Here is a 27,908-nt window from a genome sequence, read left to right as displayed (position 1 = left end):
ACTGCTGACTATATCAGGCTTTACAGTGTTTTTTTTTGTTTTTACTTGAAGGGGGTTATCCAACCCCTATAATGATTTCTATCTCCCCGCCCCCATGGCCAGTCCCCTCCATATACTTACCCCACTCCCCGGCACCCACGTCACTCCTGATCCCCGCACCGCCGCCACTGCATTTCCCCGTCGCGCAGATCAAAACATCCGGCGGTGGGAGCAGCCAATAGCAGGCTGTGACGGGGATGAGCCTCCCTAGTGTCACCCACAGGGAGATGCAGCTGCGGCCCTGTGTAGGTCAGGAGCGACGTGGGTGCCAAGGTAAGCATAATCTGTATGTGGGGCCTGGGCATTGGGGGGAAGGGGGGGTCATTATAGTGGTTGGATGACCCACTTAAAGAAAAAACAAAACAACCACTATGAGCCCCCTCTCCCAATGCCCGGGCTCCACATATAATGGTTAATTTTTACCACTTTCATGAAGTACGTTGTGACGAGAACAATCTCAGAATGGCCTGTATAAGTAAGAGTTTTAAAGTTATTACCACCTAAAGTGACATGTGTCAGATTTGCAAAAAATTGCCTGGTCAGGAAGGTGAAAACAGGCCCGGGGTTGAAGGGGTTATTGCAATTTCTTATGCTTAACTAACTTTTTTTTTTTTTTTTTTTTTTTTTTTTTTGGGGGGGATTCAGAATGATTGTGATAGACGTCAGCGAGAGAGAGCAGTGGCCAGAAAGTCTATACTGGATCAGTATGGAAAAATACTACCAAGTGTGCAGCAAACTCTGGCAAGTGATAGGGCCAGGCCTTATCCATCTATTATTTGGAAGAAAGGTAACTATAATCGAAGTATAACTGTCAGCTGTGATGTAGTTTTTGTATATCTGCGTAAAACTTAAAATCACGTCAGCGTGAATAAATCTTATATTACACCTGCAGATAATAGTGAAGATTATCACTAACAAGCGTTCCTAGTAAAGCTCATTAACGATGATCTGACAGTGTAATACTGCTGCCGATGATCTGGTTATTGGCATCTTTTATCAGGTTTAAAAATAGTTTGCTGGCAGCAGATCATGGTATGTAATCACAATCTACTGCCGGCAAACAGTGATTCCGTATAGGGACAAACGATGGCATTAGCAGTCCTTTGTATACTGTGGAGGAGATTGTTACATGTAATAGCAGCACTCTCCTCTGCTAACAAGCAGGCGATTGCTGGGAGGGAAATGCTTCCCTCCCAACAATCGCCTGCAAAAGCTTATTAGTCTATATTTGACTTCACAAGTTTTGAGAGGAAAGATGATAGAAGTACTCAGGGTGTGATTTTTGCCAAAGACTTTGTTCTGTTTGGTAAACTGCATAGTACAATTGTATGTAAACGAATGCAGCTAATGCCAGTTGGAGACAGTATCTGGCCCCATTCATTATAATGGTCAATGGCTGATTCTCTGCATATTTGCCAGAATGCAGCCGAACTGAGCCTTACAAACCTCCAGCAATGCCGGAGTGAGGAATAGCCTGCCGGATCTCTAACGCTAGTCTGCATCTGGTCTAATCTGGTTGTGCTTTAAGATATAAAAAAAAAATGCAATTTGGTCATTGATGGTAGTACCTCTTTTTTCCTGCATATACATTGGACTCGCAATGGTTAGCATATTTTCTCCGCCGTCTTCTTGCTGGCTTTGTGCCCGTTTTTGTGTTTAAAAAAAAAGCCATTATTTGATTGTTATACAAAATAAAGTGTTAAATTTTACTCCTATAACCTAAACATATGCTCATGTCAGGAGTAATAAGAAGAATCCTAAGCTGGCCTTATTAACCTCTTTAGGGCACAGGGCGTACAGGTGCGCCCTGATGTCCTGCTACTTAAAGGGAGTCTGTCACCTCCATTTTGCCATATACAGTGCTTACATTGTCCTATAGCACACCTATACAGGATTGTAACAGTACCCTTGTTCTTTTCTTTAGACCCCTCCCCAGTCTCTGCCTTTGCCCGCCCTTCAAGTCTCTTGCCTCATCGATGGGGCAAAGGAAGAGGCTGGGGAGGAGTAAAGTGAAAAGAAGGCAGAGTAGCCTGGGCTCTTACACACTGAACGCCACCCCTGGGCACTTGCGAGTGCTCATTTGAGTATGAATTAAACATTGTTTTTCCTGCTGGTGCAATAGACTTGCACCAGCAGGAAAAACAATGTTTAATTCATACTCAAATGAGCACTCGCAAGTGCCCAGGGGCGGCGTTCAGTGTGTAAGTGCCCAGGCTACTCTGCCTTCTTTTCACTTTACTCCTCCCCAGCCTCTTCCTTTGCCCCATCGATGAGGCAAGAGACTTGGAGGGCGGGCAAAGGCAGAGACTGGGGAGGGGTCTAAAGAAAAGAACAAAGGTACAGTTACAATCCTGTATAGGTGTGCTATAGGACAATGTAAGCACTGTATATGGCCATATGGAGGTGGCAGACTCCCTTTAACCACCTCAGCCCCCCTAGCTTAAACGCCCTTAATGACCAGATCACTTTTTACAATTCTGCACTACACTTCTTTCACAGTTTATTGTTCGGTCATGCAACTTACCACCCAAAATGGGGTCACTTGTGGGGTAGTTATACTGCCCTGGCATTTTAGGGGCCCAAATGCATGCAAAGTAGTTTGAAATCAAAATGTGTAAAAAATGGCCTGTGAAATCCGAAAGGTGCTCTTTGGAATGTGGGCCCCTTTGCCCACCTAGGCGGCAAAAAAGTGTCACATGTGGTATCGCCGTACTCAGGAGAAGTTGGGGAATGTGTTTTGGGGTGTCATTTTACATATACCCATGCTGGGTGAAATAAATATCTTGGTCAAATGCCAACTTTGTAAAAAAAAAAATGGGAAAAGTTGTCTTTTGTCGAGATATTTATCTCACCCAGCATGGGTATATGTAAAATGACACCCCAAAACACATTCCCCAACTTCTCCTGAGTACGGTGATACCACATGTGTGACACTTTTTTGCAGCCTACGGGCGCAAAGGGGTGCAAATTCCTTTTAGGAGGGCATTTTTAGACATTTGGTTCAAGACTTCTTCTCATGCTTTAGGCACCCTGGCGAATACAGCTAGAAGGGCCGGTTGGCTAAGAAGTTGGTCAGGGGACATAGCTTCAAAAAATAAACTCTGTTCGATCCCTTTCTCAGGTTCACATGTGTTTGGCCCAGTCTTAGATACAATCCTTGAAAATGCTGCGGACAAGAAGGGTTTTCCAGAGGAAAAATCTAAGAAAACTCAGTCCTTTCGGAAAAATTCAGGCCAGGGACAGACACAGAATTTTTCAGGTAGAGGGAAAGGCAAGTCGGGCAGGTGGCGCTACCCCAAAGGTGGGAAGGGGAGGGGGTTCCTTCTCAAACCCAAAACTTCCTCTTACCATTACAAATGACGCCATACCAGTGGGAGGGAGACTTCGGTTCTTCAGTCATCAATGGTCTCTAGTAACTCAGAACCCCTGGGTACTTCAGACAGTACGAGAGGGGTACAAAATAGAGTTCAGTTGTCTTCCTCCTCAGAGATTTTGTGTTACCACACCCTAGTCTCCGTCACTAAAGAACCAGATGGTTCAAGACTTAGAGAAACTTTGCACAATGGAAGCAATAGTTCCTGTTCCAAGGCCCCAACAGGGCAGAGGCCACTACTCCAAGCTGTTCTGGGTAAAAAAAAGACGGTTCGCTGAGAACTATCATAAACCTGAAGTTCCTGAACAATTGGATTCGATATTTCAGGTTCAAGACGGAGTCAATACGTTCAACAGTTCCACTGATTCCAGCAGGGGCATTAATGTGCACCATCGATCTCAAAGATGCCTACTACCATGTCCCCATACATCGGAGCCATCATCAGTTCCTCAGGTTTGCGGTGATGTTAGACGGCTTGGTTCATCACTTTCAGTTCCAATGTCTTCCATTCGGGATCTCAAGTGCTCCATGCATTTTCACAAAACTAATAGAGATAATGGCTTTCCTGAGACAACAGGGAATAACAATAATTCCGTATTTAGACGACTTCCTCCAGACAGCATCCTCAGAGGTCCTTCTGCAGAAGGGGGACGTCTCTTCCTGTTCAGGGACTTCTGGCAGGCGCACGTCTCTGACGCCTGGGCTCTCGAGGTTGTGTCTTCCGGGTACAAACTCGAGCTTGCGTCCCTTCCCCCAGTTCGGTTCTTTCGCTCTCGGGTTCCCCGGGATTCCCGAGGGGCGGCCGATTTCTTTGCTGCCGTTCAGACTCTTCTAGACAAAGGAGTCATCACCCCGGTTCCTATGGGAGACAGGTTCAAGGGGTTCTATTCGAACCTTTTTGTGGTCCCCAAGAAGGAGGGTTCGGTGCGACCCATTCTGGATCTAAAACGGCTGAACCGCTTCCTTCGTCTTCAGCGTTTCCGGATGGAGTCTCTCAGGTCGGTGGTGGCCTCTCTGGAACAGGGGGAGTTCCTGGCCTCCATCGACATCCAAGACGCCTACCTTCACATTCCAATCGCACGGTGTCATCAGTGCTTTCTGCGTTTTGCAGTGGGGTCCGAACACTACCAGTTCGTTGCCCTTCCCTTCGGGCTGGCGACGGCCCCTCGTGTTTTCACGAAGGTCCTGGCCCCGGTCCTCGCCTTACTTCGTTCCAGGGGAGTTTTTCTGCTTCCATATCTAGACGACCTCCTAATCAAGGCGCCTTCTCTGTCACTGACTTCAGCCAGCGTGGATCTCTCGCTGCAGACCTTGCGCCGGTTCGGTTGGGTTATCAACCTACCCAAATCCTCTCTTGTTCCTTCCCGGCAATTGGTCTTTCTGGGGATGCTGCTGGATACCGATTCAGCGGTGGTTCGACTTCCGTTGGAAAAGCGCCTGCTCCTCCATCGGTCGGTTCAGAGCCTTCTGTCCCACCGCCGTCCTTCTTTCCGGTTCAGCATGCGGGTCCTGGGTCAGATGGTGTCCTGCTTCGAGGCGATTCCTTACGCACAGTACCACTCCCGCACCTTTCAGACGGCCATTCTGTCCGCCTGGGACAAGTCCCAGGAGAGTCTGGATCGGCATTTTCCCCTTTCCCCCCAGGTTCGTTCCTCTCTCCTCTGGTGGCTGCGGACCCCTCTTCAGGGGAAGTCTTTCCTGCCAATGACTTGGCTGGTGATTACCACCGATGCCAGTCTGCGGGGTTGGGGGGGAGTGTTTCCTCCTCGGTCCGTCCAGGGCACTTGGTCTCCATCGGAGTCCAGACTGCCGATCAATGTTCTGGAGCTGAGGGCCATCCTCTTCTCGCTCCGACACTGGACTTCGTTGCTTCAGGGTCGCCCTGTTCGGGTCCAGTCGGACAATGCCACGGCTGTGGCGTACATAAATCACCAGGGGGGCACTCGCAGCGCGGCGGCGATGAGGGAGGTGTCTCTGATCCTTCGCTGGGCGGAGGTTCATGTTCCGGCCCTTTCGGCCATTTACATTCCGGGGGTGGACAATTGGGCGGCGGATTTCCTCAGTCGGACGACGATCGACCCGGGGGAGTGGTCTCTGCACCCCGACGTCTTCGAGTCTCTTTGTCTCCGTTGGGGTCGTCCGGACGTGGATCTCATGGCCTCCAGATTCAACTACAAACTTCCCATCTACGTGGCCAGGGCCAAAGATCCGGACGCTTACGGCGCGGACGCGCTCGTCCTCCCCTGGACGGAGTTTTCGCTCCTCTACGTGTTTCCGCCCCTGCCTCTTCTTCCGCGTGTCCTTCGGAAGATTGCGGCGGAGGGCACGCCAGCAATCCTAATCGCCCCGGACTGGCCGCGTCGTCCGTGGTACGCCGACCTTATGTTGCTTCTGGCAGACGCTCCCTTGCCTCTGCCTCTCAGAGAAGACCTCCTCTCTCAGGGGCCGATCTTCCACCAGCATTTAGGGTCGCTACGTTTGACGGCGTGGCTATTGAAACCGCGGTCCTGACGCGGCGGGGGTTTTCGGCTGACGTGGTCCGTACCATGATTCGTGCACGAAAACCGGCCTCGGCCAGGATTTATTATCGTACCTGGCGGGCCTATTTGGCTTTCTGTGAGGCCTTGGGGACTCCCCCTCTGAGGTTTTCCCTTCCTACGGTTTTATCTTTTTTGCAATCTGGTCTGGTTCTGGGCTTGGGTCTCAGTACCCTGAAGGGTCAGATTTCGGCTCTTTCGGTCCTTTTTCAGCGTCCTCTGGCTCCGCTCGGTCCGGTTAAGACCTTTCTTCAGGGGGTTGCTCACTGTGCTCCCCCCTATCGCCCTCCTGTTCCTGCTTGGGATCTTAACGTTGTGTTGGCGGCTCTCCAATCTTCCCCTTTCGAGCCTCTGCGCAAGGTTTCCCCTCGCTTGTTGTCTTGCAAAGTTTTCTTTCTCGTCGCCATCACGTCTCTTCGGCGTGTGTCTGAGTTGGCGGCTGTTTCTTGCGTGGAGCCCTTCTTGGTTTTTCACCAGGACAAGGTGGTTCTCCGCCCTGTTCCGGAATTTCTTCCGAAGGTGGTGTCCGCCTTTCACCTGAATGAGGATATTGTCCTTCCTTCTCTGTGTCCGTCCCCGTCGCATCCCCGGGAGCGGGAGCTTCACCGTCTGGATGTTGTTCGGGCTCTCAGGATCTACCTGGATGTGACCAGACCCTTTCGACGCTTGGATTCTCTGTTTGTGATTCCGGAGGGTCCGCGCAGGGGGCTGGCGGCGTCTAAGGTGGTTGTTGCCCGCTTCCTCAAGATGGCTATCGTTGAGGCTTACCGTGCTCGGGGCAGGGATCCGCCCTTTGGTGTTACCGCTCATTCTACCAGAGCGGTCGGGGCTTCCTGGGCTCAGCGTAATCGTGCCTCGGCTGAACAACTGTGCAAGGCGGCCACCTGGTCTTCTTTGCACACGTTCACCAAGTTTTACAGGGTGAACACTTATGCCTCGGCGGATGCTGCTTTGGGCCGCTTGGTCTTGCAGGCGGCGGTGCCTTAATGTTTACGGTGCCTGGTTCGCTTTTGATTGTGGTCCCTCCCTGTTTGTGGACTGCTTTTGAACGTCCCAAGAGTTCCTGTGTCCCCCAAGGAATTGGGCGAGAAAACGAGATTTTTGTATAACTTACCAGTAAAATCTCTTTCTCGCTCTTCCTTGGGGGACACAGCGCCCGCCCATTGTTTTTTTGTTGGCCTTCGGGTGTTTTTTTCTGACTTGTTGGTATTGGTTTGGTTACTCCTTGCCTTTGTCTTGCACTACTTGGGCACATAACTGGAAGTCTCTCTCTCCAGGCTGAGGGTATAGCTGCTGGAGGAGGGGCTTAACAGTCTTTTACTTAGTGTCACGCCTCCTATGGAGATAAGCTATACCCAAGAGTTCCTGTGTCCCCCAAGGAAGAGCGAGAAAGAGATTTTACTGGTAAGTTATACAAAAATCTCGTTTTCTAGGAACCCTTATGGACTCCCATAAACAGATGTCTTTTCTTCCAGAATCAAAATGCAACGCATCCATAGAAGAAATATCATCCTTCCAAAGAAGAAACCTCTGCTCCATCAGAGAGGCTATGCGGATACTAGGCTTGATGACATCCTCTATTAAGATGGTCCAGTGGGCTCAGATCCACTCGAGGCCTCTACAAGGTCTAGTTCTTACCAAGTGGGACAAAGACCAAAGCTCTCTAGACAGATCAAGATTCCAATGTCCATAAAGGAGTCCTTGAACTGGGGGATAACTCCCGTCAACCTGAGGGGTACACTGGTTGAGAATACCTTGCTTGACAGTGGTAACCGATGCCAGCATGTCCGGTTGGGGTTCACACAAAGATCATTTCTCGTGCTTTTTTCCATTGGGGGACACAGACCATGGGTATAGCTTAGAGGTATTAGTAGGAGGGACACTATGCAAATACAAAAGAGCTCCTCCTCGGGCTTTACCCTCCGACTCCACCAGGAGGAACTCAGTCTTTGCTTAGTGTCTGGTGAAGGAGGTTGACACTACTATCTCTACGCCTTTTTGTTATTTTATTTTTTTCCCAGATGGGGACGCAGGTCGGCATGGCGCCTTCCTGGTCCCCCATGGAGTTCCCGCCGCCGTCTTTGGGACGCTGCCTGGCTGCCTCCATTTCCCCCCAAGAAGACAAGTGGATCCGGGCCCGACCTGTTGGCTCCGGCTTCCCACCAGCCCTTGGGCCACCTGCCGCTGCCCTCCATCCAGAGCACTGAACTCCTGGAGTCAGAAGTCTAAAGAGGTGAGCCCTGCTGGTCCTGAACGGAGGGAGAAGACTACATGAGCAGATAAGTATGGCTGCATCCACCTCTGCTCCACCCCCCCCCCCGGTTCTACCTGCCTGATATCTATGGACCGCCTGGGTGAACTACAGAGTGAAGGCCTGGGGCACTGGAGGCACCATACCAGGGGACTGCTGACTTTACAGGTTTTGGGAGCGATATATTCCCCTCTGGGGACGTTTTAGCTGCAGGCTCTGCTAGCTGGGTAGAATCCCAGGCTCAGATACGGGTCTCCCGAGCATCGGCATGGCCGCTCCTACCTTACAAAGGCGCAGGGTAATCGCCAGCGACGGACCCCCCCCTTCAATAGGGGTCTCCTGAGCATATTCCCGCACTTAACCCCCGCTATGCCACATCGGCACCGGGGGACATTTTGTCTTGAAGAGCGTCACTCCTGCCTTACATGTCTTGGGCAAGGGGCAGGGTTGTCGCCAGTGACGGACCCCCCTCTTTAATAGGGGTCTCCTGAGCATATTCCCGCACTTAACCCCCCGCTATGCCGCATCGGCACCGGGGGGCATTTTGTCATAAACAGCGCCACTCCTGCCTTACATCTCCTGGACAAGTGCCTCTGCGTCTAGACAAGGCGCAGGGTTGTCGCAAGTGACGGCCCCCCCCCTCTCTTCATTCTGGATCCCCCCAAGCATTTTCTGGCACTTTAACCCTCGCTATGCTGCGTTTGGCACCGGGGCACATTTTTACATAAAGCGCGCGCACGTTCTTTTTTCGCGCCTTGATGACGCGTCCTGGGGGTGGAGCCTCTGTTCTCCGCTCTGCCGACTCCTCCTCCCTGCTGGAAGCTCTCGCAGCGGCACTGCGCATTCTCTGTGGATTCTCCTGTTGCTGCTGGGTAGAACGTGATTAACCCTTGCACGGCTGGTAGGAATTTTTTTTGCCTAGTTGCAAGGGTTTTTTAGTCTTTTTGTCGCTGGTATGTGTGTCTCCTGCTCTGCCCCTGGACAGTTTCACTCTTCACCCCCTTTTCTGGCCCATGTCCCTGCGCGGCCTGTGGTACCCGCTTGGGCATCAAAAAAAAAAACGGCGGCCACTGATTTGGCCTTAGTCACCATGGCAGTCATGTCCATAAAACTTATGGCAGCCTCCAATGTGGCGCCATCCACTCCATCTCCTCTCAGTGGTTTCCACAGAGGACGCTTGGCAGTTAAGAGGTAGCGTGAGCGGCAGCATCCCCCCATGGATGACTCAGTCTCTCCCCTCCGTCGCCTGTGGCGCATTCGGACGCATTTTGTATTTGCGTAGTGTCCCTCCTACTAATACCTCTAAGCTATACCCATGGTCTGTGTCCCCCAATGGAAAAGACGAGAAAAAGATTTTACAGGTGAGTTTCACAAAAAATCTCCTTTTCTTTCAGGGTTCATGGTCCCTAGCAGAGAGTCAACGTTCCTCAAACGTAAGGGAATTAATGGCGGTACTAAAGTCTCTCCAAACAGCAGAACTTCTCCTAAGAGGAAATCATGTACAAGTACTATCAGACAATATAACTACAGTCTGTTATATAAGACATCAAGGGGGAACTCAGAACCCAGGTCTTCAGGAGGTCGCAGAAAAGATTTTTCTTCCCTCTTATCAGAGGGAAGGACAACGTTACAGCAGACTACCTTAGCAGAAGAAGATTCCATCTGGGAGAATGGATGCTGAACAGGCAGGTCTTTCATCATATCTGCAGGAATCGGGGGGGATCCAAGTAGAGATCCTCTGGGGATAGATGCCATGTCAAAAACATGGGATATGGATCTAGCTTATGTCTTCCCACTTATCCCGGCCACCTTGAGAAAGATCAGCGAGAGTTCGGGGTAATTCATCTTCATAGGTCCAGCTTGGCCGAAGAGGAGCTGGTATCCCCTGTTAGACAGGCTAAAGGTAGAAGAACCGATATCACTCCCTCTGAGGCCAGACCTTCTCACTCAGGGGTCCCTTCTCCACCCGAATCTGGAGAAATGGAATCTGAAAGCCTGGATCCTGAAAGTAGAATGCTGAGTAGGAAGGGCTTGTCACATGCAGTGATCTCCACATTACAAAAAAGTAGGATACCAGTGACAAATGCTATTTATAAGAAAATCTGGAGCAGATTTAATTCCTGGCTGGAAGATACACATCCGTCCAGATCAACTCCTTCCATCACTCAGATTCTTGACTTCCTACAGAGAGGCTTTGACCTAGGGCTACGTCCTAGCACAATCAAGGTGCAAATATCAGCATTGTCGCCGAATGCCTCTATAGATCAGATTTGTCAGGCAGCCACCTGGACAAGTTATAACACCTTTTGTAAACATTACAGGTTGAACCTGGCATCCAATCGTCAGCTTTCCTTTGGGTCGGAAGGTTCTACAGGCTGTGGTCCCTCCCTGATGGTTAAGTTGGTAACTCTCCCATGTGCTGTCATGGGGGACGTCCTGGAAATCGGTAGTTAGTCTTACCGGTAACGTTCTTTCCAGGAGTCCAACATGACAGCACTCCTAATTCCCTCCCTAAATATGTGGTTCAGTGTGAAGTTAACATTGTTTATCACAATAGAAATAAAATTGAGTTGCATCCATCCGGTGTAGTAATTTAGAAGACACTGGAGATTGGGGGGGGGGCTTTTAACCTGTCTCACTTCCTGCCCATACAGAGATTGGATTGGACATCCTTCCATGTGCTGTCATGTTGGACTCCTGGAAAGAACGTTACCGGTAAGACCAACTACCGATTTTTCCGTTGGCAAACAGTGGTCGCCTAGCCTCCCTGTTCTCCCAGGGGAGCATGCCAGCATTAGTCCACCACACTGCCTCCTCCCCCACAAGGAGACAATCGGCCTCGTTCCACTGCATCCCACCAGCGGAAGGGTCACCTATCCAAGTCCTTCTTCCAGTTTCCTGCCACTACGGTGCCACTAACTGGAGAAGAAGGGTGAAGATGGCTGCAGGACAGATAAGTAATGCCTGCTCCTGGCCTTCACAAAAGCGTCCTAGAGCAGGACATGTTTCCTCCCCAGATGCATCTCCCTCTCAACCCCGTGTAAGATCCCACTCGGGTTTTTATTCTCCTCGGGACATCCCATCTGAAGGAGAGGTAGAGAATTCTGATTTGGACATGGTTGCGGAGCAGCCTTCCAAGTTGGCCTCCACTGTAGATAGCCTCAATGCTGCAATCCGTGACACCTTCCAGGTGCAAGATGCTCCCCCCTCTGACCAACAGGGGGTATCCTTTTTTTATCCAAAACAGGCCTCAAATGTGTTTCCTCGCCATAATGATTTTTCTGCGGTGGTTTCTAAGGCTTGGGATCACCCAGACATGTGCTTTTCCACCCCTAAGAAGCTGGATGTTTTATATCCATTTTCAGTGGTTTGTGTGTCCATGTGGGCATCCCCTCCTAAGGTCAACCCACCAGTGTTACGGCTAGCCCAAAATGCGGCTATTCCTGTAGCCGATGGAACCTCCCTTTTAGACCCCTGAAGACCGTCAGATGGAATACTTGACGAAGTCGCTCTTTGCAGCTACAGGGTCAGCCCTTAGGCCCGTGTTCACCTTTGCGTGGGTGGCAAAGGTGATCTCTGAGAAGGGCAGCCAGCTATACCTGGTATCCGAAGTCCCTGGTCAGGACCTCCCCGGTCCTTGGAGCAGCTGATCACCCAGGCGGGGAAGTTCCTCTGCGAGGCATCTTTGGACGCATTCGCCCTCATTGCGTGCACTTCAGCGCTTAGTCCTTACTCCGCGAGCTCTGGCTAAAGGTGTGGGCAGCGGACGCGACTTCCAAGCGTTCTCTAACAGGACTTCCCTTCGCCGGGGCCCGTCTCTTTGGGACTCGGCTGGATGAAATTATTTCCGAGGCCACGAGAGGTAAGAGCACCTATCTCCCACAACCTAGAGCGAAGCGTGCCTCTCACACCAGGTCAGGTTCCTCCCGTGGTAGGCCTTTTCGTCGATTTGCTAGTTCCCGCCCCGTGGCGCGCTCTTCCGCAAGGGGGGGCAAGTTTACTTCCCAGGATCGTCGCAAATAGCCTGGCGTCCCAGGACTCGGGCCACTTGACCTTCCACGGCTAAGCAAACCTCACCCCCACCCAACATGGTGGGGGGCCGCCTCCTCCTCTTCCAGGACGTCTGGCGGACCCACGTCTCCGACGCTTGGGCACTCAAAATTGTATCCTCAGGGTATGCGATCGAGTTCTCGTCCCTTCCCTCAGGTTTTTTCAGTCCCCAGTCCCGTCCTCCTTGGGACCCAGAGCGGGCGGCCACCTTCTCCCAGGCCATTCATTCCCTCCTAAACCGAGGATTCATCTCTCCTGTTCCCCCAGCAGAGAAGTTCAAGGGATTCTACTCAAACCTTTTTGTGGTCCCCAAAAAGGATGGCTCTGTGCGCCCAATCCTCGACCTCAAACTGCTGAACAAGTTCCTCCGCCTCTAGCGGTTTCGGATGGAATCCCTTTGTTCCGTAATTGCTTCTCTGGAACGGGGGAAATTCCTTTCGGCTGTAGATATCCAGGATGCATATTTTGTCTCCATCGCACAGAGCCATCATCGCTTTACCTGAGGCTTGCAATTGGAGACTATCATTACCAGTTTGTTGCCCTTCCATTCGGACTGGCGACTGCGCCTCGGGTCTTCACAAAAATTCTGGCCCCTCTTCTTGCCCTGCTCCGTTCCAGAGGCATCTTCCTTATGCCTTATCTGGATGACATCCTCATCAAGGCTCCCTCATTCGCTCAAGCATTGAGCAGCGTAGGGATCACGTTGGAAGTCCTTGCACACTTCGGGTGGCTGGTCAATCTTCAGAAATCATCTGACTCCGTCCAGACAACTTGTGTTTCTGGGTATGCTTCTGGACACAGAAGCGGCACAGGTTCGCCTTCCACCGGACAAGTGCCTGGCCTTACACCGCTCTGAGATTTCTTCTTAACTGCAGGCTTCAGTCCATTCGCCTGGAGGCTCCAGTCCATTCGCATGAAGACGTTGAGGAAGATGGTCGCCGGTTTCGAGGCGATTTCCTTTGCCCAGTTCCACTCTCGCACGTTCCAGAGAGCGATCCTGTCCTCCTGGGACAAATCGTCCGATAGTCTGGACTGTCCCAACTGCCTCTCAGGTGAGGGTGTCCCTCTGTTGGTGACTGTCGGTTACAGTTCTGGGAAGGTCATTCCTTCCAATATCCTGGATGGTTGTTACCGACACCAGTCTGCAAGGTTGGGGAGGAGTTTTCCCTTCCAGGACAGTCCAAGGCACATGGTCTCGGTCGGAGTCCAAGCTTCCGGTCAATGTTCTGGAGCTCAGGGCAATTCTTCTATCCCTCAGACACTGGACCCATCTCCTGGGGGGTCGCCCGGTCAGAGTCTAGTCGGACAACGCCGTGGTGTACATCAACCACCAGGGGGAAACGTGCACCTTCACGGTGATGCAGTAATCTGCCAAGATCTTGCGGTGGGCGGAGCCCCAGGTACCGGTAATTTCAGCAATCTACATCCTGTGTGTGGAGAACTGGACTGCGGACTTCCTCAGCAGGACGACAATAGAACCGGGCGAGTGGTCCCTGCACCCGGAGGTGTTCGAGCTGATCTGTCTACGTTTGGGTCCCCCAGACATGGACTTGATGGCCTCAAGACTCAATCAAAAGCTTCCCACCTTTCTCTCCCGAGCAAGAGATCCGTAAGCTTGTGGCGTGGATGCCCTGATCTCCCCTTGGCAGGGGTTCTCCCTCCTTTGCCTGTTTTCCCCCTTCCCCCTCCTACCCAGGAAGATCAGAATGGAGGCATTCTGACGATCCTAGTCGTCCTGGATTGGCCCAGTTACACTTGGTACGCCGGCCTCATTCTCCTCCTAGGAGACGTCCCTTGGTCACAGCCACTCAGACGACCTTCTTTCGCAGGGGCCGGTCTTCCATCAGCATTTAAGGTGTCTTCGTTTGGCGGCGTGGCTATTGAAGCCGCCATTCTGACGCGAAGAGGGTTTTCGGCGGATGTCATCCGCACTATGATTCAGGCGAGGAAGCCTGCACCGTCCAAGATCTATTGCAGGACTTGGAGGTCCTTCCTGGGCTTCTGTGAAAGCCAGAACATCCCCCCACTTTGTTTTTCTCTCCCCACGGTCCTATCCTTCCTACAATCAGGGTTGGACCTTGGTCTAGCCCTTAGTTCTTTGCAGGGTCAGGTGTCGGCACTTTCTATCCTTTTCCAGTCCCCCTGGGGCCTGTAACCTTCCTTTGGGGAGTGGCACATACGGTTCCTCCGTACTGTCCTCCTTTACCGCCTTGGGATCTGAATTTGGTCCTCTCAGCGCTCCAGGCTTCTCCCTTTGAGCCTTTGTGGGGGATTTCACCCCGAATCCTGTCCTGGAAGGTCGTTTTTCTTGTAGCTATCACATCCATCAGACAGGTGTCTGAGTTGGCGGTGCTCTCGTATAGAACCCTCCCTGGTTCTTCATAAGGATAAAGCAGTTCTCCGGCCTGGTCCTTTGGCATGGTTGGTGTTCCACGTTTTTTGGGGTTTGTTTGTTTTTCGATGGTTGGCTTTCTTCTCCTGCTTGTGCACAAACTGAAGCTCTCTCTCCAGGCTTCAGTTTGTGCACAAGCAGGAGAAGCAAGCCAAGCAGGAGAAGCAAGTTGGCGACGCTCTCGTATAGAACCCTTCCTGGTTCTTCATAAGGATAAAGTGGTCCTCCGGCCCATTACTTCCTTTCTCCCGAAGGTGGTCACTGACTTCATATGAACATAGAAATTGTCCTTCCCTCACTGTGTCCCTCTACTGCACACCCGAAGGAAAGGGAGTTAAACCATTTGGATGTTGTCAGGGCTCTGAAGATTTATTTAGCAGCCTCCAGTTCCTTCCCGCGTACGGACTCCCTTTTTGTCATTTCGGAAGGCCCTCGCAAGGGATTGGCGGCCTCCAAGGTGGCTTGCATTCGGTCTGCAATCGCTGAAGCATACAGTGCCCAGGGCAGGGTTCTGCCCTTAGGTGTTAGGCTAGTTTCTTATATGCCTGAAGGGACGCTTGCTTCCATGGGTCTGGGTTTTTTCTAGGGATCGACAGATATTGATTTTTTAGGGCCGATACCGATAATTTGTGAACTTTCAGGCCGATAGCCGATAATTTATACCGATTTTCTGGGAATTTTCATTTTTGAAAAAAAATAAATAAAAATTCCCACACATCTGCTGAAAATTAATGTTTATTGTTAATGTGTATTTTTTTTTGTAAATCTTTCTTTTTCATTTATATTTAATATTTTGTTTTTTTTTATTTTTATAACTTTTTTTTTTTTTAAACTAACTTTTAGCCCCCTTAGGGACTAGAACCCTTGTCCTATTCACCCTGATAGAGATCTATCAGGGTGAATAGGAGCTCACACTGTCCCTGCTGCTGTGTGCTTTGTGCACACAGCAGCATGGAGCTTATCATGGCAGCCAGGGCTTCAATAGCGTCCTGGCTGCCATGGTAACCGATCGGAGCCCCAGCATTACACTGCTAGGGCTCCGATCGGAGGAGCAGGGGAGAGGGGATCCTGTGGGGGGGCGCACTGCGACTGGGATGGGGGGGGCCCTATGCGCCACCACTGCTTAATACTGGGGGGGGCTTGAGGGGAGGCGCATTGCGCCACCAATGAAGCTTAATCTCTAATTTATTCATATACAGGAGGCGGGAGCTGGCTGCAGGATCACATAGCCGGCTCCCGACCTCTATGAGCAGTAGCTGCGATCCGCGGCACCTGAGGAGTTAACTACCGCAGATCGCAGCTACAGCTCATGGAGGTCGGGAGCCGGCTATGTGATCCTGCAGCTCCCGCCTCCTGTAATTATATGAATAAATGAGAGATTAAGCTTCTTTGCTTGCGCAGTGGCCATAGCTCCTCCCCTTCTCTTGTCCCCTGTCCTTTCATTGGCGGCGGCAGCAGCACAGGGGGAGGAGACACTGCTTCTCCCCTGTGCTGCTGCTGAGGGAACACGGAGAGCGCTGACAGCAGTGCGATCTGTGTTCCCCATACGCTATCGGAATATCGGCAAAATAAATACCGATAGCGTTCAAAATCCTGAATATCGGCCGATAATATCGGTAAATCCGATAATCGGTCGATCCCTAGTTTTTTCCCTCCCTGTGGACTGCTTTTGGAAGTCCCACGGTTCCTGTGTCCCCCAATGAATATGGGCTAGAAAAACAAGATTTTTGTAAAACTTACCAGTAAAATCTCTCTCGCTCTTCATTGGGGGACACAGCACCCACCCAGTATTGTTTGGCCACATCTGCGGCAGTTGCTGGTTAGAACTACGTTGGATCCTTTGGCATGGTTGTTCCACGTTGTTTTTTGTTGGTTGGCTTGCTTGTCCTGCTTCTGCACAAACTGAAGCGCTCTCTCCAGGCTGGAGGGGGAATAGCTGCCATGGGAGGGGCTCACAGTTTCTACCTAGTGTCTATTTCTCCTAGAGAACATGGCTATACCCACGGTTCTTGAGTCCCACAATGAAGAGCGAGAAAGATTTTACTGGTAAGTTTTACAAAAAATCTTGTTTTTTCCGACCCGGCGGTTACTGACATACGTTGGCATCGGTGAAAACACTGATGCCGGTGTGTTAACACCCGGTATGCACTTCACCCCAGCGAGCTGGCCGGCGCGTGAACGCTCTTCCCACTTCAGGAGGCAGGAGCGTTACTAAGTGACATCAGTCACGCGCCGGCCCGCCCGCTCGCTGCAGTGCATTCATCATGACAGTGAGTACAGAGGCTGTACCTGTTATCAATAGGAGTTTCACACATTAGTAAAATACTTTACACACAGAGCCAGTTATGTGCGTGGGGCCCCTTCATATATAATCGCAGCATTTTCGGGTTGGCCAAATCGGCATATCGCAGTGATTACGAACTACAGCACCGTACAATATATAGTTGTATATAGAATAGCTGGGCCTTGGCAATGTGACCAATTAACATGTCAGCACTGGCCTAGGGAAAGCTGAGAAGGTCGCAGTGCTTCTCAAACAGCTGATCTGTGGGGGTTCTAGGTGTCTGACACACCAGATACTGAGGACCTATCCTGAGGATAGGTTATTATCTGTATTAACCCCTTCAAGACCCTCCCATTTTTCACCTTAAAGACCAGGCCATTTTTTGCAAATCTGACATGCATCACACTTTGTTAAGATAACTTCCACACGCTTTTACTTATGCAAGCTATTTTGAGGGTACTATCACACTTGCGGCAGAGGAATCTGGCAGGCAGTTCCGTCGCCAGAACTGCCTGCTGGATCTGTCAAAATGTATGTCAACTGATGGCATTTGTAAGACTGATCAAGATCCATCTTACAAATGCATTGAAATGCCTGATCCGTCTTTCCGGTGTCATGCACAAAAACAGATCCAGCATTTATTTTTTTCAGTCTGCGAAGGACGTATCCGGCATTGCGGTATTTTGATTGCCAGATCCAGCACTAATACATTCCTATGCTGCGGTATTATCTCCATCCTGAAAACTCAAAAACACTTAACCATAGACATCCTGAACGGATTGCTCTCCATTCAGAATGCATTAAGGCTAAAACTGATCAGTTCTTTTCCGGTATAGAGCCCCTAGGATGGAACCTTAATGCCAGAAAATAAAAACGCTAGTGTGAAAGTACCCAGAGAATGTTTTCTCATCACATTTTGTACTTCATGACAGTGGTAAATTTTAGTCAAAATATTTCATTTTATAAAAAAAAATACCAATTTTACCCAAAATTTTGAAATTCGCAATTTTCAAAATTTTAATTTCTCTGCATTTAAAACGGTGATAACTCCTAAAATTGTTATTACTTTACATTTCTCATGTCTACTTCATGTTTGGATCATTTTGATCAGGTGAGATATGGTATTTTTATGGAGCAGATGCGACAATATTAAATATGACTCAGTTTTACATGATAAAACATTTGCAGTTTACATAATAAAACATTTGTTAAAATTTTTTTTAAAAAATTAGCGTCTCCATATTCTGAAAGCCATTTTTTTTTTTTTTTGACGACTGTCTTATGTAGGGGTTCATTTTTGCCAGTATGAGAAGATGAGATGACTGTTTGGTACTATTTTAGGGTGCATATGACTTTTTGATCGCTTGTTATTACACTTTTTGTGATGTAAAGTGGCAAAAAACTGCTTTTTTGACAAATTTTATTTTACGGTGTTCACCTGAGGGGTTAGTTCATGTGATATTTTTATACAGCAGGTTGTTACGGACACTGCAATGTATACTTTAAGTTTTACACAATAAAAGCATTTTTGAAACAAACCAAAAAATCATGTTTCAGTGTCTCCATATTATGAGAGCCAACGTTTTTTATTTTTTGGGGCGATTGTCTTAAGTAGGATCTAATTTTTTGTGGTATGAGGTGACGTCTTCATTGGTACTATTTTGGGGGCGTACGCCTTTTTGAACTCTTGGTGTTGCACTTTGTGATGTAAGGTGACCAATAAAAAACCATAACTGCGCGTCCCCCACCGATCCACCCCATAACTGCGCGTCCCCCACCGATCCACCCCATAACTGCGCGTCCCCCACCGATCCACCCCATAACTGCGCGTCCCCCACCGATCCACCCCATAACTGCGCGTCCCCCACCGATCCACCCCATAACTGCCATACCTAGCCGCATTAGCGGCTCATATGGGAAAATTCAAGCAAATAGACCTCTAGCACAAATCCCTTAAAATATCGCATCGCATATCGTTATCGCAATTTTTAGGGCCCTAATCACAATCGCACAAAATTCCCATATCGTGCAGCCCTATTAGATGTATTCACTTGCTGATGTGACAGATGGTTACCTCATAATATACACACAAAGATGCCGCATGCTAATGAGCTGATTTGAGTCAAGCATATATTTAATTCAGAGCTATAGCCACTCCCCTGCCCACCTGCTATTGATTCCTATGGAAACAAACTGTCATTCAGCAGCAGGTGGGCGGGGAGAGTCAGGAGCTCATGAATATTCAGGACTCATCATTATCAGCTGGAGCTTTTCAATACAAGATGTTGGCAGATTGACTGGGACCCAGCATTTTGCTAAGCGAATCAGTCACTTATTTATGTTGCCCTTATGTCAGTGAAGGTTCTCTTTTTATCCAGGTCATGGTATATATCTGTAAAGAATAAATCAAGGCAACTGGACGTACTGTAGATTTCTTGAAAACGTTTCACTCGTTCTTCCAACGAACTTTCTCAATTCTGAGCGATTGTACAAAAATTCTCGGAATAAATATGTAACTGAATCCACATCTGGTAATTATATCCAGCATTGGGTCAAAGGTGTTGATTCCATTATCCTAATTGGAGTCAGTAGGTGATAAAGACTTCCCAGAAAAAGGTATCAAGACAGCATTGTATGTGGCAGACAATAATGTCTAACCCCCCCACCTCTATTCAAGCTTGGCTTCTCCAAAGACCCAACGCCTAAACACAAGATGGACAACATTGTGTACACAGTCCAGTACAATGAGGAATGCTCAGAACTGTATATCGGCAAAACAAAACGACTACATCAGCGTATGGCTCAGCATAGAAGAGCCAAAACCTCTGGTCAAGATTCAGCCGTGTACTTACATCTAAAAGGAGCAGGTCACACCTTTGAAGACGGTCAAGTACGTGTTTTGGATAAGGAGGCCGATTGGTACAAACGAGGCGTGAAGGAGGCCATCTACGTAAAAATGGAGAAGCCAAGCATGTATAGAGGTGGGGGGGTTAGACATCTATTGTCTGCCACATACAATGCTGTCTTGACACCTTTTTCTGGGAAGTCTTTCTCACCTACTGACTCAAATTAGGATAATGGAATCAACACCTTTGACCCAATGCTGGGTATAATTACCAGATGTGGATTCAGTTACATATTTATTCCCAGAATTTTTGTACAATCGTTCAGAATTGAGAAAGCTCGTTGGAAGAACAAGTGAAACGTTTTCAAGAAATCTACAGTACGTCCAGTTGCCTTGATTTATTCTTTACAGATATATGTTGCCCTTAGTTAGGACACCATAAAACTGGTGACAGGTTCCCTTTAAGTCTTGGAAAACCCCTTTTAATGAATAGGCTTGTTTCTAGAATATCTGTACTTTTGACTCTACTGCTAGTTTTAAAATGGCACTCATATCCCCATAGTATGTGACACTAATCAACAATTTCATTGTCTTGTGTATTATAGTTACAAGACCAAAGCCTTTATCTACTGTTGCAAAACAGGCTCCCGCAGGAAATGTGATCACTGAAGCTAATTTTATCCACAATGTGCTGATGAAAATAAAGGAAGTGTCTGCTGCTAGTGAGAACAGAGACTTCTCCCCTTACAGGAGGTATGAAATGTGTCTGCTTTCATTTACAAACTGTGGCCAATCCCTACGGAATACTAGGGTGTGCTGTATTTAGGTAAATCTACCTGCCGATGTCAGTCACATATCTGAATATTATTGGTGACACCTGCAAATTCAAGGGGCTGTACAGTTTCCTGTAGAAAACCTGTCTAGCCGTTCCCCCTGCATTGCCGTCTATAGCGTCAGGGAGCCCTTTCAGTTTGGAGATTAGTCTTCGTTTATATATCCCTACCACTACCTAGCATTTCACTGCAAGAGCAGTTCCTTAACCTCCTCAGGACCGCCGTACGCAGGATTGCGTCCTGCCGGCGGTCCTGCTCTTCTGGGTGGACGCATATACGCGTCCTCCCGCGAGAGCCGAGATTTCCTGTGAACGCGCGCGCGCGCTCACAGGAACGGAAGGTAAGCGAGTGGATCTCCAGCCTGCCAGCGGCGATCGCTCGCTGGCAGGCTGGAGATCCGAATTTTTTAACCCCTAACAGGTATATTAGACGCTGTTTTCATAACAGCGTCTAATATACCTCCTACCTGGTCCTCTGGTGGTCCCTTTTGTTAGGATCGACCACCAGAGGACTCAGGTAGGTCAGTACAGTCCCACCAAACACTACACTACACTACACCCCCCCGTCACTTATTAATCCCTTATAAACTCCCTGATCACCCCATATAAACTCCCTGATCACCCCCCTGTCATTGATCACCGCCCTGTCATTGATCACCCCCCTGTCAGGCTCCGTTCAGACGTCCGCATGATTTTTACGGATCCGATCCATGTATCCATGGATCCGTAAAAATCATGCGGACGTCTGAATGGAGCCTTACAGGGGGGTGATCAATGACAGGTGGGTGATCACCCATATACACTCCCTGATCACCCCCTGTCATTGAACACCCCCCTGTCATTGATCACCCCCCTGTCATTGATCACCCCCCTGTCAGGCTCCATTCAGACGTCCGCATGATTTTTACGGATCCGATCCATGGATCCGTAAAAATCATGCGGACGTCTGAATGGAGCCTTACAGGGGGGGTGATCAGTGACAGGGGGGTGATCACCCTGATTACCCTGATCACCCCCTGTCATTGATAACCCCCCTGTAAGGCTCCATTCAGACGTCCGCATGCGTTCTGTGGATCCGATCCATGGATCCGTAAAAAATCATGCGGATGTCTGAATGGAGCCTTACAGGGGGGGTGATCAATGACAGGGGGGTGATCACCCTGATTACCCTGATCACCCCCTGTCATTGATAACCCCCCTGTAAGGCTCCATTCAGACGTCCGCATGCGTTCTGTGGATCCGATCCATGTATCCATGGATCCGTAAAAAATCATGCGGATGTCTGAATGGAGCCTTACAGGGGGGGGTGATCAGTGACAGGGGGGTGATCACCCTGATTACCCTGATCACCCCCTGTCATTGATAACCCCCCTGTAAGGCTCCATTCAGACGTCCGCATGCGTTCTGTGGATCCGATCCATGGATCCGTAAAAAATCATGCGGATGTCTGAATGGAGCCTTACAGGGGGGGTGATCAATGACAGGGGGGGTGATCAATGACAGGGGGGTGATCAGGGAGTCTATATGGGTGATCACCCCCCTGTCATTGATCACCCCCCTGTCATTGATCACCCCCCTGTCATTGATCACCCCCCTGTCATTGATCACCCCCCTGTCATTGATCACCCCCCTGTCATTGATCACCCCCCTGTCATTGATCACCCCCCTGTCATTGATCACTCCCCCCCCTGGTAAGGCTCCATTCAGCCATTTTTTTGGCACAAGTTAGCGGACATTTTTTGTTTTTGTTTTTTCTTACAAAGTCTCATATTCCACTAACTTGTGTCAAAAAATAAAATCTCACATGAACTCACCATACCCCTCACAGAATCAAAATGCGTAAACATTTTTAGACATTTATATTCCAGACTTCTTCTCACGCTTTAGGGCCCCTAAAAAGCCAGGGCAGTATAAATACCCCACATGTGACCCCATTTCGGAAAGAAGACACCCCAAGGTATTCCGTGAGGGGCATATTGAGTCCATGAAAGATTGAAATTGTTGTCCTAAGTTAGCGGAAAGTGAGACTTTGTGAGAAAAAAAACAAAAAAAAATCAATATCCGCTAACTTATGCAAAAAAAAAAAATTCGAGGAACTCGCCATGCCCCTCATTGAATACCTTGGGGTGTCTTCTTTCCAAAGTGGGGTCACATGTGGGGTATTTATACTGCCCTGGCATGCCCTGCCCTGACATGACTTCAGGCATGGGCAAATCCAATCAAGGATATAACTTAGAAGAGATATCTGTATCCTTCCGCCCCTTCCTGGACTATTTTCATACATATAACTTTGGTAAGACTATTTAGACAAATAACAGAGATCTAGGATCTTTGCTAGATCATATCTTAAATAGGAAGGACTTGAAATAAGTCTTTCCTGTGGGAATCCATCACTTAGCTTGGCGAAGAATGTTCTATCATATATATATATATATACAGGTCCTTCTCAAAAAATTAGCATATTGTGATAAAGTTCATTATTTTCTGTAATGTACTGATAAACATTAGACTTTCATATATTTTAGATTCATTACACACCAACTGAAGTAGTTCAAGCCTTTTATTGTTTTAATATTGATGATTTTGGCATACAGCTCATTAAAACCCAAATTTCCTATCTCAAAAAATTAGCATATTTCATCCGACCAATAAAAGAAAAGTGTTTTTAATACAAAAAAAGTCAACCTTCAAATAATTATGTTCAGTTCTGCACTCAATACTTGGTCGAGAATCCTTTTGCAGAAATGACCGCTTCAATGCGGCGTGGCATGGAGGCAATCAGCCTGTGGCACTGCTGAGGTGTTATGGAGGCCCAGGATGCTTCGATAGCGGCCTTAAGCTCATCCAGAGTGTTGGGTCTTGCGTCTCTCAACTTTCTCTTCCCAATATCCCACAGATTCTCTATGGGGTTCAGGTCAGGAGAGTTGGCAGGCCAATTGAGCACAGTAATACCATGGTCAGTAAACCATTTACCAGTGGTTTTGGCACTGTGAGCAGGTGCCAGGTCGTGCTGAAAAATGAAATCTTCATCTCCATAAAGCTTTTTTAGCAGATGGAAGCATGAAGTGCTCCAAAATCTCCTGATAGCTAGCTGCATTGACCCTGCCCTTGATAAAACACAGTGGACCAACACCAGCAGCTGACATGGCACCCCAGACCATCACTGACTGTGGGTACTTGACACTGGACTTCAGGCATTTTGGCATTTCCCTCTCCCCAGTCTTCCTCCAGACTCTGGCACCTTGATTTCTGAATGACATGCAACAGTCCAGTGCTGCTTCTCTGTAGCCCAGGTCAGGCGCTTCTGCCGCTGTTTCTGGTTCAAAAGTGGCTTGACCTGGGGAATGCGGCACCTGTAGCCAATTTCCTGCACACGCCTGTACACGGTGGCTCTGGATGTTTCTACTCCAGACTCGGTCCACTGCTTCCGCAGGTCCCCCAAGGTCTGGAATCGGTCCTTCTTCACAATCTTCCTCAGGGTCCGGTCACCTCTTCTCGTTGTGCAGCGTTTTCTGCCACACTTTTTCCTTCCCACAGACTTCCCACTGAGGTGCCTTGATACAGCACTCTGGGAACAGCCTATTCGTTCAGAAATTTCTTTCTGTGTCTTACACTCTTGCTTGAGGGTGTCAATGATGGCCTTCTGGACAGCAGTCAGGTCGGCAGTCTTACCCATGATTGCCGTTTGGAGTAATGAACCAGGCTGGGAGTTTTTAAAAGCCTCAGGAATCTTTTGCAGGTGTTTAGAGTTAATTAGTTGATTCAGATAATTAGGTTAATAGCTCGTTTAGAGAACCTTTTCATGATATGCTAATTTTTTGAGATAGGAATTTTGGGTTTTCATGAGCTGTATGCCAAACTCATCAATATTAAAACAATAAAAGGCTTGAACTACTTCAGTTGGTGTGTAATGAATCTAAAATATATGAAAGTCTAATGTTTATCAGTACATTACAGAAAATAATGAACTTTATCACAATATGCTCATTTTTTGAGAAGGACCTGTATATATCTATATATATATCTATATATATATATAGATATATATCTCTAAGCAATTAATGCTTTGCTAGATTGGGTCTTGATTCTTCTGCAGGTAGAATGAAGCCTCACAATATCCTAAAACTACATCTCAATATGGAGATGATCAATTAATTTAATTATTTATTTATTCGCCAATCTAGATGGTATAATTTCACCCACACTATCAAATTAGTCTTAATAAAATGAAATATCATTTTCTGTGTCTTACCAAGTCCTAGTAGAAATCTCACTTCTGCTCCTAGGAAAGCTGGGTGGTCCATCATAGCACATCTCACCATGGCTTTCATCTTGATGGACCCCTCTAGAGAGCTCCACTTCTCTCTCCTCTCCTCTTTCTTGTCTGTGTCCCTGTTCTCCCCCCTGTGTATGGTTTATTATCACAAACTTATCAGTTAGACACACTTTCCTAATTTGGAACTTTCCAATCATAGTCGGATGGGCGTGATCATTGATAAAAAAATGTGACATCATAACCTTACCCAGAATGCACTTTTGCTACTGTTGTAATGTCACCTACTCATACCTAGGTGGCACTGCTGTGTAAGCTATTTGCATCGTAGTATAAAGGGTTAACTTATGTAAATCTGAATAAAATGTATTCTATACATTTTGACCTTTAAAAGCTTTAATTCAAAGCTATAGGGATTAATTCTGACACTTGTAGCAATTAGAGACAGACCTCTAGGCGTCTCTCTGAATGTTTCTCACACTGTTTATTTGTGTATCATAATTAACTTCAATGGCTTTGTTTTCTCAGAGATATCAGTACCTCCTCTCATACCAAAGAGGTGAATAATTGTTACAAAACACACATCTTCACAGACACTCTTTTAGAGACAAAGATTCTCCTAATGAGAAATATATATAATATACTTGTTACATGTTGTCTTCATAACATACCAGTATAATATAATATATATCATATGTTCTACTGATTGTCTTATGCTAAGGACTAAGGCTCATTAAATGAATACATGAATATTATATATTTTGCTTCATTAATAAATGCCTAACTGGTAATTATCACCAGCTGCATAGAGCTTATCTTTATCTCTTGTCATAAATTTAAAAGTAGACAAGGAGGCCTCTTCTCAAACTGGTTTCATGAGAAGAATAACACTAAAAAGTTTTTCGGGCTCACCGCCTAGTGGTTACGTACCCATGTTTGTTTCTGGGTATACTTTAATCTTTTCTCAAAGTGACAGGAGACGAGTTATAGGCACTCGACTTGCTTTAATAGCGGGTAGTGTGTTTCTTCCCACAGGCCTTATTTAGGTGCTATAGTGGGACCCGTTATTGAGGTGTCCGCGGTGTTGAGTAATACCTTTAAATGTTTGGATGGCGATTTTTCGGGGAGGGGGGTGGGGGGGATGTTTTGTTTTACCTAAATGCACACACTGTATATGAAAATGCAGTTATTGGTCTACTGTCTGAATACCATATGACTTACTGCTGTATTTGCTCTCCTAATGCTATTACTCTGAGTGCTGGATTTACACATTTCTGGATATTAGAGTATGGCAGGGAAGGTTAATGTTCTTAGCTGGAATGTACAGGGGATTAAGGATGTCATTAAAAGGCGAGCGGTTATGGACTGCTTGACTCAGCATAAACTGTTGATTTGTTGCATGCAGGAGACTTGCCTTACCAGATTCAATTGCTTACTCCTAAGTGGGCAGGATACGGCTACCATTCTACTTTCTCGTCCTATGCACGGGGGTGAGTCTCCTGATAAACAGATCAATTGCGTTTACTTGCATTACTAAAAAGGTGGATAAAGAGGGGAGATATATCTGTTTACACACTGTGATCTATGCAACTACATGTGTCCTGGTGGGTGTATACATCCTGCCGCCATACTCACCGGTGGTACTTAAAGATATACTACAGTTTATAGCGGATGTGCCTGATGTCCCGGTTTTATTGATGGGGGACTTCAAAAATGTCTTTGATTATAATTTGGATAAAATGGGGGTAGGTCAAACTCCTCAAATCAATGGAATGACACCTTTTGGGATTCTGATGCAAGAAGCTATGATGCTAGATTTTTGGAGGTTGAAAAACCAGTCAGTGAAGCAGTTTTCTTGCTGCTCTAGCACATACAATTCTTTATCCAGAATTGACCTCATTATTGGGAATGCTCTTATGGGGGCCACGCAGAGTTTCAGATCACTCGCCGGTGATTGCAGTGCTTGACTTCCGTGCAACGCGTAGTCATAGTGGTGGGGGTTGGACGTTTAATCCTTACTGGCTACCTCTTCTACCTGATGCTGGCGGAATTGGTGAAAAACTTAAGGAATTCTTCCAGATTAATTTACCGTCCGCAACTAAGTCAGTAGTGTGGGAGACTATGAAGGCGTTCTTGAGGGGTCTGTTTATAGCGGAAGTCAAAAGGAAAAAGAGTGAATCCTAGGACACACACAAGGAAGTTAATTCTGGAAGTAGAAGCGGCAGAGGCGGAATATATTTTGCGACCACACGATGATACTAGAGTTAAATAGAAAGAATTCCAACAAAAATTGAATGACAGGTTATTGGTGTAGGCGAAAAACAAACAATTTTTTCAAAAACAAGCTGCCTATGAGGAAGGGGAGAGAGCGGGTAGACTTTTGGCACTGGTATCTTGAAGCTCAGCTACAGTCTACGTACATTGCAGCTTTGAGGGATTCGCATGGTGTTATCCAAAAGGAACCACCTCATTTGCTCCAGGTCATGTATTCCTTTTCTTCCACACTATATAAATCTAGACTGAAAGTTATGGATGCGGAAATTGATAAGTTTTTATAACCCCTAAAGTTATGTACTCTATCAAGTGACCATAAGGCGCTGTTAGATAGTCCTATTACTGTTCAGGAGCTAGAGGTGGCATTGGGCACAATGGCCAATAATAAGGCCCCAGGCAGGGATGGCTTGCCAGCCGAGGTATACAAACGCTATTCCGACATTCTCCTTCCTCAATTACTTGAGGTCTGTAATGATGCAAGCAGCGGGGTCAGCACCCTGACTCCATGAATGAAGTGGTCATTGCACTCCTGCCTAAACCAGGTAAAGATGTACTTGAAGCTGAATCTTATAGACCCATCTCTTTACTCCCAGTTGATATTAAAAGCTCTTAGCAAAGGTATTAGCGAACCGTCTGAACTCAGTGATAACCACCTTTAATATGTCAGGATCAAGCAGGCTTTATGCCCAATATGTCGACTGCGGTTAATATCAGACGTCTGTTTCTGAACATTCAAGCAACTCATGTCCACGCCTCGA

The 27,908-nt window shown here is 47.7% G+C and overlaps 1 protein-coding gene across 2 annotated transcripts in view; it reads left to right on the top strand.

Moving 5' to 3' along the window:
- AHCTF1 (AT-hook containing transcription factor 1) overlaps nt 1–27,908 on the top strand; it is a 253,355-nt gene that overhangs the window by 170,830 nt on the left and 54,617 nt on the right. For both annotated transcript variants that reach the window (XM_044290344.1, XM_044290343.1), the window contains exons 24-25: nt 685–826; nt 20,377–20,524. In XM_044290344.1, coding sequence (XP_044146279.1) covers nt 685–826; nt 20,377–20,524 — 290 coding nt within the window. The remainder of the gene's footprint in view (nt 1–684; nt 827–20,376; nt 20,525–27,908) is intronic.

The sequence above is a fragment of the Bufo gargarizans genome, chromosome 4, assembly GCF_014858855.1.
Source record: "Bufo gargarizans isolate SCDJY-AF-19 chromosome 4, ASM1485885v1, whole genome shotgun sequence".
Lineage (NCBI taxonomy): Eukaryota > Metazoa > Chordata > Amphibia > Anura > Bufonidae > Bufo > Bufo gargarizans.
Note: the sequence above shows the minus strand (reverse complement) of the source record. Positions and strands in the feature narration are given on the sequence as shown.